General features: G+C 30.9%; 4 protein-coding genes across 5 annotated transcripts; 2 read left to right on the top strand and 2 right to left on the bottom strand.

Moving 5' to 3' along the window:
- The first annotated feature begins 1055 nt into the window (after positions 1-1055).
- Positions 1056-3517, top strand: LOC141537281 (uncharacterized). 2 transcript variants are annotated; one of them, XM_074258172.1, is made up of 5 exons: positions 1056-1189; positions 1423-1730; positions 2623-2882; positions 3065-3242; positions 3331-3517. In XM_074258172.1, exons 3-5 carry the CDS (start codon positions 2679-2681, stop codon positions 3459-3461), a joined length of 513 nt encoding a protein of 170 aa, XP_074114273.1. In that variant the 5' UTR covers positions 1056-1189; positions 1423-1730; positions 2623-2678; the 3' UTR covers positions 3462-3517. The 2 variants fall into 2 exon arrangements, with proteins under 2 accessions (XP_074114273.1, XP_074114274.1); XM_074258173.1 differs by lacking the exons at positions 1056-1189; positions 1423-1730 and having other exon boundaries at positions 2582-2882.
- A 1993-nt stretch (positions 3518-5510) lies between these two features.
- Positions 5511-7939, bottom strand: LOC141537188 (ATP-dependent DNA helicase pif1-like). Its single transcript, XM_074258034.1, has 5 exons — positions 7844-7939; positions 7329-7793; positions 6551-7248; positions 6264-6454; positions 5511-5650 (listed from the first exon to the last, which is right to left on the bottom strand). Exons 1-5 carry the CDS (start codon positions 7937-7939, stop codon positions 5511-5513), a joined length of 1590 nt encoding a protein of 529 aa, XP_074114135.1.
- Positions 7940-9252: 1313 nt separating this feature from the next.
- LOC141537187 (uncharacterized) lies at positions 9253-10763 on the top strand. The gene is made up of 3 exons (XM_074258033.1): positions 9253-9583; positions 9823-10407; positions 10582-10763. The coding sequence occupies exons 1-3, from the start codon at positions 9562-9564 to the stop codon at positions 10761-10763; spliced, it is 789 nt and encodes a 262-aa protein (XP_074114134.1). The 5' UTR covers positions 9253-9561.
- A 1962-nt stretch (positions 10764-12725) lies between these two features.
- On the bottom strand, positions 12726-14409 carry LOC141537186 (uncharacterized). Its single transcript, XM_074258032.1, has 3 exons — positions 13446-14409; positions 12828-13365; positions 12726-12765 (listed from the first exon to the last, which is right to left on the bottom strand). Exons 1-3 carry the CDS (start codon positions 14407-14409, stop codon positions 12726-12728), a joined length of 1542 nt encoding a protein of 513 aa, XP_074114133.1.
- Positions 14410-14555: the final 146 nt, after the last annotated feature.

Raw genomic sequence — 14555 nt, 5'->3', positions numbered from 1 at the left:
TAATTGAGAATATTTTTTTATAAGTACCTTTGCCAAATTCTCGGATAAGTACTCATTGTAAAATTACAATTTACATACCTTTATAATAATATTCTATGGATTGTATCTTTTTGTAGGATTATGTCATTGAAACAGTCAAACTGAACATAAAATGTTCAGTAAATGTTTGATTAATTTTATATAAAAGATAGAACTTTCTTATATAAAATAAATAAAACATTAGATGTATACTTCCTCTGCTGAATAGTGACTTGGTTTGTAAGAGCCATGCAATGAGACAAGGCATTCTGTGTTAAAGCTGATTTATCCCTAGGAAAAGGTAGATAAGGCCTAATCCTACTATTATTCTTGATTTAGCCAGTTTGGTTAAAGAACCACAATTTCATTTTTTATTTTTAAAATTAGTAAGTACTTATCTACCTGTCAAAGTAGAGAAAAAGACTGAGTGCTTAAAACAAAGAGGTTTACACAGAGTAAACCTTAAAAATTATATGTTTTGTTAATTTGTGTTAGTTTATTTTGAAATAAAAATAATTTGTGTAAAAACTTTTGCAGTTTTTATTTATTATATTTATTAAACATAACGAACGAAGCTATACGAATCTATGCCTTGCGTATTCCTTTAATATTCCTTGAGAACCGATGACTACAGAAATTTCTACCTACATTTTGCAACTAGACGTGTATTATGAGTCAAATTTCACCCGAGCGAAGCCGGGTTTTCCACTAGTGTATATATAATATACGTGGAGACAATAGAAAGTGTTGCAACTGTTCACGTGTCGCGTCATACGCTAGTGTTGGTATTTATCGATAGCAGGTCTGAACTTGTCAATTTTTCTTGCGCGCAGTCAGTTATTTGTGATCTTGAGAGCTTAGTGAATCAGTCATATGTGCGACGTGCTTCACTCAAAGTTTTTAATTTTTTTTAGGTTATTGTGTTGATTTTTTTTTTTTACTTGTAAAATGACGGAAATTGTTAAAAAATACGCAGTGATTGAGTTCGATGAGACAATAAACAATAAAAAAATGGTAGAGTTAGTACCGATCAATTGGCTTAATGAGGACGAAACGATGTGTTTATGGCCACCAAAAAAATATGAAGACAAGGTGGAGAAATGGGTTGAACATGGAGTCGGGTCTGACAAGACATGGCTAAAGTATCCAATCACGATTATCAGCAAAGCTAGTAAGTATTTGCGCACATCAATTATTTTACTTATAGTATTAAAATTATCTCGAGGCAATACCTTGTAATTAACCTTTTAATAGATAGCAAAATCGAATTTAATTTTTCAGAAGTTTTAAATATACAACTTAATTTTCTTTTCATCAATGTTATTGAATTTTAGTCTAATAATAGAAGTAATGGTGCTCAGTGTTGTAGTAATTGTGTAGTAATATACTTTATTGCCGTTTCAGAGGATTATCCTCAAGGATTACGCCGATTAAAAAAATCGTTTAAAACAAAAGATGTTGAGAGCACTGAGAGTGAATCTACGGCTGATCAAGATACTGAGCCTATGCTCTTGAGTTCAACACAAGTATCTCGGTTGTGTCACGAAAGCAGCCTCTGAACACAACAGGCAATACTCAAAGCCACACTGGATTAAGTGATGTTTTAAATTCCATAGCAGAACTCTCTGAATCTGAATTAATTCGTTCCAACGACCATTTAGAAGCTGAGAATAACGATGAAGCTGCGTTTGAAAATGCAACAGAACCTAAAGGTATTTCCTGAATTAGTTATCATGTAATAATAATTGAAATATGATACATGTTTTTAAAATTACCCGTGATAAATATAAATTGACATTGAATAAACATGTTAATAATAATAATAACAATAATTGAGGATTATATTATTGTTTTCGTTGTTATTATTATTATTTGTTATTAATTGCTCAGGGGGGTTTTCCCCGGAGTCCGACTCTCCGAGGGCCCAGCCTGAGCGCCATCCATTACTGCTGCACCACTCCGCACAACAATGCGGTTAGTGAGTGCAGCAGGCCAAATTCATTTGCCTAAGTAGACGCAGGGATCCCAAAATGACAGCCTTTTGCATCCGCACTGCTAGAGACACGGCTGCTGAACTGCAAGCCGGTATCTTCGCAAGTGAAGACACAAAAGACTGTTTCATCCCTCCAAGGATGCCGACAACCAAAACGACGAGCTTGACACGGTAACCTGGGTAGAGTTTGCTAATTTCAAACAGGAGATCCTGATCTGGTGTTTGTGCTCTTCTTTGGCCGAGATATTGTATTCGGCTGGGGCCGAAAACTCAATGACATAAATGTCACGAGTAGCCTTGTCGAAGAACACAATATCAGGTTTGTTGTAGTCAATCCGCCGGGTTGTTGCGAATGGTATGTTCCAATAAATTTTGGAACTGTCATTCTCAACAACCTGCGGAATATCTCCTGGCAGATAAGGCAGCACTGGTGTCTCATCGATACCGTAGCTATATCTGAGATGATAATAGAGTACTTATTATTATTATTATTATTATTATTATTATCATTATTATTATTATTATTATTATATTTACTTATTGTCTGAAAGTATTGCTGAATTTGAATTTTAAAATAATATTAATATGATCATTTATTGTACAATTTCTAGGCATCACAAACTACGATGATCTTGCGAAATATTTGCAGCGTATTATTTGTAGTGAAATGTCTAAAGTTAAAAAAAGCGTCAATTACACCATTGGACAACAAGTTAAAAAAATATTAGAAGTTGTCCAGCAGTCAGGAGATGCACCAAATAAACAAAAAGCTTGGAATATCATCGGCGACGACTTGCCATACGGAGACATTGCAATATTCGTAGAGTTCAATGAATCTTTAAAAGATAACGAGGAAAAACTTAAAGCATTGGTATTTACAAATTATTTAAATATTATTTACAAAGATTTACAAATTATTAAAATATTATTTGCAAAAGATTGAAATATTATTTACAAATTATTAAATTATTTGTTACAAATTACTAAAAAATAATGTGAATGTTAATTATGAATGAATTACATTTTATGAAACAAAGTATTCATTATTTATAGACTGAAATATTTCAAATGGTTGCGGCTGGATGTACTAAATATGAAGATGACATCTATAAAATAATGAAAAAAATGATAAAAAAAGAAGTTCAATTGAAATATAGCGGGTGTGGAAGAAAAATAAAAGGCGTAGGAAAACTAAGTTTCAGGGAAACTGAAACTTACCAAATTATGGAAAGTAAGTTAATACTTTATTCAAATATGAATTAATTATATTATTATAATTATAATTATTATTATAATAATTATTATTATTATTGTTTTAGAATTTATAATGGCTAAATATCAAACGTCAAAAGAAAAAATAGTAGTAATAACTGCAGTAAGTGCCTTTTTATCCGGAGAAAAAGACAGAGAAGGTGGACGCGCTCAGCGCAACAAAGAAAATCAAAATTGAGTTACAGTATAAAATAGAAATCGTTGTTTAATAATTTTATTTTATTTAATTGGTTAATGATAGTTTAAGTGACTTGAATAGTTAATATTTTTATTTATTTATTAATATTGTATTGTTTATTACGGTCAATGAACTCTCTAAACATGAATTAGTGAAAATTCACTGGAATAAGTAAATATTCACTAATTCTAAGTGCCAATCGAACCACTTTGAAACCAAAGTGGTTCGATTGGCACTTAGAAAAAGTGAACATTCACTTATTCCAGTGAATTTTCACTAATTCATGTTTAGAGAGAAAGATTAAGTACAGAAATGTATATTTGCTCACTTGTTAAATTACGAAAAAGTAATTACAATAAACAAAAACTCAATATAAAAAAAAAAAAAATGATCTCTGTAGTAATTTAAGAAGTTAATGTAATTTAACAAGAGCATCATTACAAAGAAAAGTAATATTGAGTTACAGCATGAGATAGAAATGGTTTTTTAATAATTTTATTTTATTTAATTGTTTAATGATAGTTCAAGTGATTTGGTTGATTAATATTTTTATTCAATTATTAATATTGTTTATGACAATCAGAGAAAGATTAAGTTAAAAAATGTATGTTTGCTCACTTGTTAAATTACGAAAACGGAATTATGATAAACAAAAAATCAATATAAAAAAAAACGATTTCTGTAGTAATTTAAGAAATTTGTGTAAGGTAAAAAACCCAGTTATTGACACTGGCCTAGTTGTTTGACACTTGCAATTTTATTCTAATTAAAAAAATTAAATGTTCTCAAAAAATCAATTTTCTTAAAATTTATAATTAAAAAATTATATTTATTAATTTATTAGAGTTGATTTTTTTTTAATTAAAATAAAATTGCAAGTGTCTATAACTAGGCCAGTGTCAATAACTGGGTCTTTTACCTTAATTTAACTAGAGTATCATTACAAAGAAAAGTAATGTTGAGTAATAGTATGAGATAGAAATGGTTTTTTCATAATCTTATTTTATTTAATTTGTGAATTATAGTTTAAGTGATTTGACTGATTAATATTTTTATTTAATTATTAACATTGTATTGTTGATGACAGTCAGTGAAAGATTAAGTACAAAATGTATATTTGCTTATTTGTTAAATTACGAAAAAGTAATTATATCAAACAAAAAATCAATATAATTGAATAAAAACGATTTCTGAAATAATTTAAGAACTTTATCTAATTTAACTAGTGCACCATTATATGAGTCATAAAAATAGAGTTACTGTTATTATGTGTATACAATTATTAATCCCATTTTTTAAATAATGAAAAATACTCGGCATTTAATTTTCTGCCTGGGATAGCATTTAAGCAAGGTCCAGTATTGGCAATCAAGCATGGCCCAGTCCTGGGAATTAGGCATGGCCCAGTCCTTACAATTAAGCATGGCCCAGTCTTGACAACCAAGCCTGGCCCAGTCCCGGCAACCAAACCTGGCCCAGTCCTGGCAACTAAGCCTGGCCCAATCCTGACAACCAAGCCTGGCCCAGTCCTGGCAACCAGGCCTGGCCCAGAGTTCTACATAGTTGGGCCAAGCTTGGCCCCGTGGTACTTTCCTCTATGGGACAGTCGGTAGTCTGACGCTCCAACGAAATTTTTGAACGGAACTTGGCGCCAGATTCGGATACCGAATCTGTGGATTATTTTTTTTTTATTTAGTATTATAATTTTAAAAATTTTTGTTTTGTTGTTTGTGTTCATTTACTTAAGTATTTTTTTTTAACTTTAAAAGAAGTTAGTAGTAGTTATTTTATTTAATTTCTTGTTAAGTTTAAGATAAGTTAATATATTTTAAGTATTAAGATGTCATATACACAGAAAAAGAAAATTTCTTGAACTAAGAAAATTGTAAGGAAGTCCGAAGTTATTTTGGAGCAAGAAGGAATTTTCTTGGCTTAAAAAAATTAACTTCATTCAAGAAATTTTCAATCTTCCTTAAGATTTTTTTGATTAAAGAAAATTTACGCTTGACTTAAGACTTTCTTTCTTTCGGTGTACCTCAAGTTTTCAATTTACTTCTTTTGTAAGAAAAATACGTAAGCACTTTTAGAATTCGCAGGCCATCTTACTGATTGTACAGTCTCATCATCTATTTGGATCCATGATAAATTATGTTTAATCATCACAACATGATGATTTTCAGAATTACCATCTTTTGAAGAGTTAAATATAGCACTTACAACAGCATAGTTTGTATTACATATTGATATTTTTGCTGGGGGTACCGATTTTATAAACCCTTTTTTCCTATTTATTAATTTATTTTTTCCTTTGATGGACACATGTAATTTCACAACTAATATCTGTTGCAAGGAATTTAATGAAATTTTTGTTAGCGTTTCTTTGACTTCTTTACAATTTTCACAAAATTTGAAATTAGTAAACCAATATCCAAATGATAAATCAATTAATTCTTGTAGTTCAAATGTTTTTTTCTCATCATATATTGAAACATGTAATACATTTTCTAGTATACTGTAAGAATTAGAATAATTGCATGTTTTGCATCGATCATTAATTTCTAATTTAAATTGTACTAAATTTCTAATATCACAATTATCATCACAAATTTTAAGAAATACTGATACAGGATCGTTATTTGTCATAGAATAAGGCTGCTCTATTAATGACTCTTTAATGTCACTGGACTTTAAAAGTAATTCGCGATTATTTGCTAAATAAATTACTAAGTTTATTGTTGACAGGGTGATTCTTTAGGCCATGATTGATTAATAATGTTCTAATTGTTGTATTATTAAACATACATTGAATAATTGAATTAAGACCATCGGAAACGTTATCACAGTTTTCGATACCTCGACAATCTAATAAACTAAGAGAAGCTTTTTTCGCATTTTTGGGTTCAATTTGAATAGAATGTTCTTCAACTGCCCAAATCATGTCCCATACTTTTTGCCAACGTGTATTAGGAATTGGTATGGTAGGTAAGTCAGACCTATCAATTTTTCTTAAACGATTATATTCTTTAATTGCTGAAGAGCTTGCTTTAACGGAATGAGGATCAAAATTGATTAAATGTAGTCCACGTAACTCTGCTACACGAGATAGGGCTACATAAATTTGACCAACATTAAAAATGGTGTTCCCTGCTTCAATGATGGCATTTTTTAAACTTAAACCTTGACTCTTATGAATAGTTACTGCATAACTCCAGCATAATGGAAATTGTTCTCGTACAACGAAAGCTCTTTCAAATAATTGAAATTTTACTTTAATCTTCTCAATAGCGTATTCGGTATCTGCACCAAAGTCTATATTGATAGCTTTTATTTCACTCCCATCAATCGACTTGGAGACTGATTTAACTGTTCCAATAGCACCATTTACTAGACCAAGAGTAACATCAATATTTTGACGTAACATAACTTTCGCACCAATTTTTATTGTTATAGTTTTAGCAAGTCCAGCTGATTGGCTAGCATTGTCTTCTATTTTATTTAAAGTGTCGGATACTTTTTTTATCAATGATTTATTACAATCTAAGTGGTCACGAGCCGTCAGTATAATTTCTTCAGAAAAAATTTTACTCGTCATAACTGAATTTATTAAATCACATTGCTTACAAGTAGGTACTAAACAAACTGAATCCGACGGCAATTTATCAATGTAATTACATATTTCATGTAATTTCTCATTATACGAAAGAGACGGATCTATAGTAATTTTTCTCTGCTCCAATAATTTGATGTCGTCATTAGTCATAGAAGCAACTCGTACTCGAGAAAGCAGCTGACCATAAATATTATCAGTTTTTGTCTCATATTAATTCGTAATTCTTCATAAGAGAATAAGTCGGTCCATAAATTAACACTACACATTGACCCAACATACTTTTCAGCATCTTGAGATGATAATGTGACATAACTTGGATTTTCATGTACAGGAGGGAGTTGGAGTAAGTCTCCGAAAACAACAACATGTTTACCTCCGAACCAATCATCAACATCAAAAATTTCTACTAGTCTTAAATGTATATATATCAGAGTAATATTTGAGACCATTGATATCTCATCAATGATAAACAGCGTTGTGTTTTGTAACTGATCACGTAATGCTTTTAACACATTGTCAGATAATTGCGTATAAGGTGGTGTGAAACCATGTTCGACAGGCAATTGAAATACTCGATGTATAGTCAATCCATTAATATTGAAAGCAGCAATACCAGTAGGGGCTGTTACAACTGTTTCTTGATTCAATTCTTCTCTAATCCAACGTTTTATTACATTAATTAGAAAACTTTTCCTGTACCACCTTCTCCGCTTACATACAATCTTAATTTTGTATTATCAGATAATACATTATTTTTAATTTTTTCAAAAACTTTTATTTGATCAGAGTTCATGTTCTTAATCATATCAGCTAGAGTACAATTATTATTATCATGTTTTTGTGCAGCATCATTAATTTCTTTAGCCATTATATGTACTTCTGCAGCATCACAGTTTGATGACTTTTTCTGTGAATCATCATTATTATCATCGTCATTATTACATTTATTTTCAATCAATTTTTTTATGTATTCTAAACGTTTTTCAAATTCTTCATTGTATTCATGATAATCATTAGCTTGTTGAAGCATATACTGCTGATGAGTAAATGACTCTGTGTAATAGGGTGGGTCAAAAAAATCGAATAATTTATTTTTGACTTTATACTCTGAAAAATAGGTTCGTAGACACCTAAAAAGAATTCTCTCCAAGTATAAGCTCTTAATTATAACGGGAAGGTCCTCCGCTTTGCGGGTTTCTATTTTTTTCGAATAATCAGATAAAAAAATTTATATCTCGCTTCCAACTGCTTGGAAAAATATTCCGTGGCATAGATTTTGTGAGAAATTGAATGCTTTACAAAAAAGGTCTCTTATGACTTTTTCAAAAACTCAACCGATTAAAAGATATTCATAGTTGAAGTTTGGCTATTTTAAGGAAAATATTCGTTTTTATTATGAATTTTATAAGTCGATGAAAAAAAATTATTTCGGATTGCAGAACTCATGATTTTGTAGAAAATTTACTGCTCTACAAAAATGGTCTCTTATGATTTTTGATTAAGTGAAGCCGTTACGAGATATTCATCGTCAAACATTAACGAATATCAATATTTCCAGTTTTTGATCAATAATTCGATAAATTTTAATTTAAACTATGAGTTTCAGGTAAATTTACATAAATTTAAATTTCTATCATAAAAGTCACTCCTACAGGAGTTATTTGTTCAAAAATTCACTAAGAAGTTTTTGTTCTAATGATATTTTTGTAAGCTTTATTTGTAATAATTTAAAATGTCAATTGCATTGGCATTTCATATTATTACGGTTGTTTAGTATGTATTTTCAAATTTTATTCTACCAATTATACATAAATTTTTTTGTGAGAGAGGCTTTTGTTCTGAATTACATTACTTCTTCTGTTGGTACTCTAACGCTAGCGCCACCTATGTTGTTTTTCTTAACAATCTTCGTTGTCTACTTTTTTATCAGTACATTTTCAGTGCTCCAAAAACTCATCATTTCGTATACATGATAATAACAATTTTTTCGAAATAAGTCATTTTCTCATTATATAAATTCATTTATTATCAATAATTCTACAATGAATAAGAAATACGTTTAATCGGTATACCTGTGCAAAAACTCACTGACCGTAAGTTACCAAAAGTGAAAGAGGTTATGAGAGTGTTTTTCTATCAACTTAAAGTTTTAAAGTTTTCAATCAAACAAAGTGCAAAAATTCAGCTGACAAGGTTATTGAATTGTGGAAAATAAATCAGATCCCTACGAGTGAAGCTCCTAATGTAGTCAAAAAAATTCTCCGTTTTCATAGTGAGTGGTTGAAATTACAAAAAGATTTTAATAAGAAAAGTGATAAGGTAAAGGAAAAGGAGTTTCAGACTGATCTTGAACAATTATTCGACATTGTAAGTAAAAATTTCCTAAAAGGGGTGGATGATAACATTAGGAAGTTGTATTTGGATCAAAAATTCTGTACAAACAAAGAGATTCTTTCGAATATTGTACCTGCGTCAAACTCAACTACAGATATGATGGAAATCGATGAAAGCAGTAAGTATCTGAGATAAATAATTGTTATAAATTCAGGTAGGAGTGTAAAACTTCCTTTATATTTATTATAAACAATGAGAATATCATTTTTCTACTTTACTTGCATTATAAATATCAGTATTCCTACGTATGACATTTGACTCGACGGTTTCTGGTACTCATGTTTAATTGCTTCTCATCATAATGAATAAGTGTTGGAAATTTTGTCTGTTTAATTTAAAAATGAACTCTTATTACAGACTTGAATCAGCCGTCTACCAGTCATGGGATTGTTTTAAGTGGAAAATCAGAATCATTCTCGACGCATACATTAAGTGGAACTACAAATTCTGGATCTGATTTGGAGTATGAACCCCCAATTCCGACAAAACGAGCAAAAATAAATGTCTTAACTCCTGAAGTCGTTTCTGCACTTGACAGAGCTAATGTCAGCAGTAGAAACGCGATGTTCATTATTGCTCCGGTTTTATCAGCTGTTGGTATAAAAATTGAAGATACAACGCTCAGCTATAGGTCCATCCAACGAGCTCGTATGGTTCAAAGAAAAGACATTGCTCAAGGATTAAAAGACAATTTTAAAACACACGATAAATACGTAGTGCATTGGGATGGTAAAATGCTAAATGATCTAATTGAATCCAAATCTGTGGAACGACTACCGGTTCTTTTAACTGCGTATGGTACTGAACAATTACTTGGAGTTCCAATAATGAATTCTGGGACGGCAGTTAATCAAACATCCACCATTTTATCAACATTGAGTGAATGGGGTATTATTAAGTATGTCAAGGCGATGTGTTTTGACACTACGGCTGTTAATACAGGTAATCAATCAATTACAAAAATATTTTATTGTTGTCATTCTAGTTTAATTTCTATTTCTTACTGAATTTTACTATCAAAATGTATTAATTGTTTACTCGTTTGGATTTGAAATATAACCATTGATTTTTCTTAAATACTAAATTTAACGATAGTCATTTATTATTGTTCTACAGGAATTCACAACGGTACATGTAAGGAAATTGAAAAGATTTTGGGAAGAGAGTTGATCTGGTTATCATGTCGTCATCACATTTTTGAGATCGTATTAAGGGGCGCATTTGAAGTATTTTGGCCTGTGTCATCTGGGCCAAATGTACAGATGTTTGGAAGGTTTAAAAATTTTGGGATGATATAGATATAACTAATTATAAATCTGGTGTTGAAGATGCTGTTGTTGCTGATATCATTTCGAATAAAAAGATGAAATCTCTAGTTTTATTACGAAATCTTTACAGGTATGATTTAACTGTGATTTAAATTATAAAAATTTCGTTATTTTTGACAAATTTTTTATTTTTGATAGTTACTACAACCCCGAGATGATTATAAAGAATTATTGGAATTATCATTGATTTTCCTTGGAGAAATGCCTCAAGAAAAGATTTCTTTCAAACGTCCTGGTGCTGTTCATCATGCTAGATGGATGGCTAAGGCCATTTATAGTTTGAAAATGTATCTATTCAGAGATGAATTCAAACTCTCTCAGAAAGAATTGCATGGTCTTCGTCATTTCTGTATTTTTATAGTCACATTGTATTTAAAAGCTTGGTTTTCATCAACTTCTGCAACAACTGCTGCTTATCATGACTTGCAGTTTATGAAAAATTTATTGGAGTACAAAAATATCAATCCTTTGATTTCTTCAGCTACGTGTGAAAAAATGATTTCGCACTTATGGTATTTGAGCGATGAACTTGCCATTTTATCACTGTTTGACGATGGCGTTCCATTAGAAGTAAAAAAAGTATTGTTGAAGCTGTTAATACTCGTGAAGGTACAGATTCTAAAGCTAAAAGATTTGTAATTGCTAAAAAGATTTGAATTCATTGGCGCAGAGAACTCTGAGTGACTTTGTGTCTAAAAAGTCATTAAATCTTTTCAAAATCTTCGATCTACCGTATGACTTTCTTGATGTCGATGTTGAATTATGGCCTACTAATGAGAGTTATCTCGAAAATAAAGAATACTTTCAACAACTAAAAGTTGTCAATGATTCAGCAGAGCGAGCTGTTGCATTAGTCAGTGAATATAATCAATGCTTGACAAAAATGAAGAACAATTCCAGTACTTATTGCAAGTTGTCAAAGAACATCAAAAACATTCCCAAATTGTAATAAAAGAAATTATTTATAGTAATAGCGTACTGTTATGTTAAAAATATAGACAATTATATTGCAATTGATAATTCAATAAAAAATTTATCTATAAAAAAGTTAAATACTGGTTGTTTCTCACTTGATTCAATACTTTTCATATTAAATTTGACAAAGAAATATGTCATTCACTTCAAATTAAACTAATCATTGGCTATATGTCGAAAAAAATGCTCTAATTTCTTGTTTTAATGCAATCAAACAAGCTCAAGACTGAAAACAATATTAAAAAATTGTTTATAACATTTCTTTATCGATCGAAACTCAAATTTATGTAAATTTACCTGAAACTCATAGTTTAAATTAAAATTTATCGAATTATTGATCAAAAACTGGAAATATTGATATTCGTTAATGTTTGACGATGAATATCTCGTAACGGCTTCACTTAATCAAAAATCATAAGAGACCATTTTTGTAGAGCAGTAAATTTCCTACAAAATCATGAGTTCCGCAATCCGAAATAATTTTTTTCATCGACTTATAAAATTCATAATAAAAACGAATATTTTCCTTAAAATAGCCAAACTTCAACTATGAATATCTTTTAATCGGTTGAGTTTTTGAAAAAGTCATAAGAGACCTTTTTTGTAAAGCATTCAATTTCTCACAAAATCTATGCCACGGAATATTTTTCCAAGCAGTTAGAAGCGAGATATAAATTTTTTTATCTGATTATTCGAAAAAAATAGAAACCCGCAAAGCGGAGGACCTTCCCGTTATAATTAAGAGCTTATACTTGGAGAGAATTCTTTTTAGGTGTCTACGAACCTATTTTTCAGAGTATAAAGTCAAAAATAAATTATTCGATTTTTTTGACCCACCCTACTGTATAAGTTTCGAATCCATATTTAAGCTCATCTGTATTACGCCATGGTTGAAATAATAATAACAATGAGTAGAAATAATCCTCTGGTCGATTTGCAATATTATATCTAAAATGATTAATTAAGTAACCTCGTAACCGTTTTTTCAAAAATAATCCTGGACGTATTTCATAATACTCATTAAGATTATTTTTTGGTTCTGTCTTAGTTGTATCGTACCATTTAGCGAAATTATACAAGCATAAATTTTCTAAATCTTTAGGACGATTAGGGTAATAATCATCAATTAATGAAGGACAAAATATCTCAGTTGATTCAGGATCATTATGCTCTAATTCTTCAATTTCTACTTTGGTTTTTAATTTTCTATTTCTTATCATTCGGACATCTAACCATTTAATAATAGTTTCTGAATCTGTACCATGTAGAGAAATGCCCAATAAAGTATCAGCAGCTTCTAGAGCTCCGACTTCTCTGTGAGTCAAACTACGAAACACAATCTTCCACAAAAGCTGAGGTAAAGTTTTGGTTGAGTTAATTTCGTTGATTGTTTCTGATGATTTAGTTATTTCTCTTTTTGTAGCATATTTTGTGACATATTGTGTCAGTATCGTAGATTTTTCTCCGATAAATTGAATATCCATATTTCCTTCCCAGACAGATAAAACTGATGGATTGTAATCATTAATATTAACTTCGTTTTCATTACGAGGAAGATCATATAGTCGACTTTTACTTTTTAAGTTTCTACGTCCAGCTATTGAAGTAGCAGTATCACGAAGTACAAAGTTTTCAGAAACAGGCCGTGAAAATCCGAATCGACAGGCTTTACTTTACCAGACTTTGGTTTTTTTGTTCGTAAGCAGTAACTATTGTGATTGTGTTGTTGATGTGTAGTTACGCGTCTGTAAAGTGTTGGTGATATTTTTTTATCTGGTAATTTACAAGTTACGTATTTCATGATAAATTCAACGACTTCTTCATTGGTGTTAATACCCATTATTGGAGCACCTTCTACCCAAAGTATTAAATGAAAATGTTGAATTCCTCTACCTTGATATTCTCGGCGCCAAAAGTAGTGACTAAGTGGACCGAGAGGTTGGCTATCTGACTTGATGAATTCAAGAACAGCTTGAAATTTATTGTCAATATATCTTGAAACTGACACTGGGTCAGCTGCAATTACTTCACTTGCAGATAGTTTATCAAAGTGTGGAGCATTAATTTCTTTTATATACTCAATTAAATCATCCCAAAGCCTTTCAGCAGGACTGACAGTAAAAAACCATATTGCAGGTCCGTAATGACGTGTCATACATGCCAAATTATTTCTAGGCTTACTCCAAAATTGTTCTGAATTTCGAAGTCGAGCAAACAGAGTTGTTAAATTTGCTTCTAACTGACCATCTTTGAGATGTTTCAAATAACTTTTCGCTGTGTATTTTTCACGAGCATTTGTAATATTTAGCGTATGATAAACACTTGCACCAAGCTGTCGAATGTTAGCGTCATTTAATAAAAAGAATAAATATTGTTGGTTCAGGCGAAAACGTGAATCAGCAGATTTTAACCTTGCTTTAATATACTCAAAAGCAGTAAGAGGTACATTTCTTTCTTCACATTGACTGTTTTTACCATAAGGATATAAATCTGGAAAACATTGTAAGTCTAATGTTTTTATTCGATTATCTAACCCTCGCGGTCCTGCAACCACCGTGGATCCACGGTGAAACCACCACATCGTGGACCCACCGTGGATACACTGTGTATACACTGTGGATCCACCGTGGTTTTGTGACATTTCACCACAGTTGATCCACAGTGTATCCACGGTGAATCCACGGTGGATCCACGGTGAATTCACAATGGATCCACGGTGAATCCACGGTGAATCCACGATAAAACCACGGTGGATCCACGGTGGATTCACAGTAGATCCACAGTAGA

This window comes from Cotesia typhae, unplaced genomic scaffold (genome assembly GCF_013202065.1).
Source record: "Cotesia typhae breed Kobodo isofemale line unplaced genomic scaffold, CoteBio_Ctyphae scaffold_70, whole genome shotgun sequence".
In the NCBI taxonomy this organism is placed as follows: domain Eukaryota; kingdom Metazoa; phylum Arthropoda; class Insecta; order Hymenoptera; family Braconidae; genus Cotesia; species Cotesia typhae.
Note: the sequence above shows the minus strand (reverse complement) of the source record. Positions and strands in the feature narration are given on the sequence as shown.

Excerpts from the sequence above, each read along its gene's own strand:
- LOC141537281 (XM_074258172.1), top strand. The coding sequence starts at position 2,679 with ATGTCTAAAGTTAAAAAAAGCGTCAATTACACCATTGGACAACAAGTT. Across the intron at positions 2,883-3,064 it reads AGGAAAAACTTAAAGCATTG|ACTGAAATATTTCAAATGGT; the intron begins GTATTTACAAAT and ends CATTATTTATAG. Across the intron at positions 3,243-3,330 it reads AACTTACCAAATTATGGAAA|AATTTATAATGGCTAAATAT; the intron begins GTAAGTTAATAC and ends TTATTGTTTTAG.
- LOC141537187 (XM_074258033.1), top strand. The coding sequence starts at position 9,562 with ATGATGGAAATCGATGAAAGCA. Across the intron at positions 9,584-9,822 it reads GATGGAAATCGATGAAAGCA|ACTTGAATCAGCCGTCTACC; the intron begins GTAAGTATCTGA and ends CTCTTATTACAG. Across the intron at positions 10,408-10,581 it reads CACTACGGCTGTTAATACAG|GAATTCACAACGGTACATGT; the intron begins GTAATCAATCAA and ends ATTGTTCTACAG.
- LOC141537186 (XM_074258032.1), bottom strand. The coding sequence starts at position 14,409 with ATGTCACAAAACCACGGTGGATCCACAGTGTATACACAGTGTATCCAC. Across the intron at positions 13,366-13,445 it reads AACAAAAAAACCAAAGTCTG|CTGGACGTAGAAACTTAAAA; the intron begins GTAAAGTAAAGC and ends CTACTTCAATAG. Across the intron at positions 12,766-12,827 it reads TTGTATAATTTCGCTAAATG|GATTATTTTTGAAAAAACGG; the intron begins GTACGATACAAC and ends AAATACGTCCAG.
- LOC141537188 (XM_074258034.1), bottom strand. The coding sequence starts at position 7,939 with ATGGCTAAAGAAATTAATGATGCTGCACAAAAACATGATAATAATAAT. Across the intron at positions 7,794-7,843 it reads TGAACTCTGATCAAATAAAA|ATTGTATGTAAGCGGAGAAG; the intron begins GTTTTTGAAAAA and ends TACAAAATTAAG. Across the intron at positions 5,651-6,263 it reads TCTTAATTCAATTATTCAAT|ATGGTAATTCTGAAAATCAT; the intron begins GTATGTTTAATA and ends ACTCTTCAAAAG.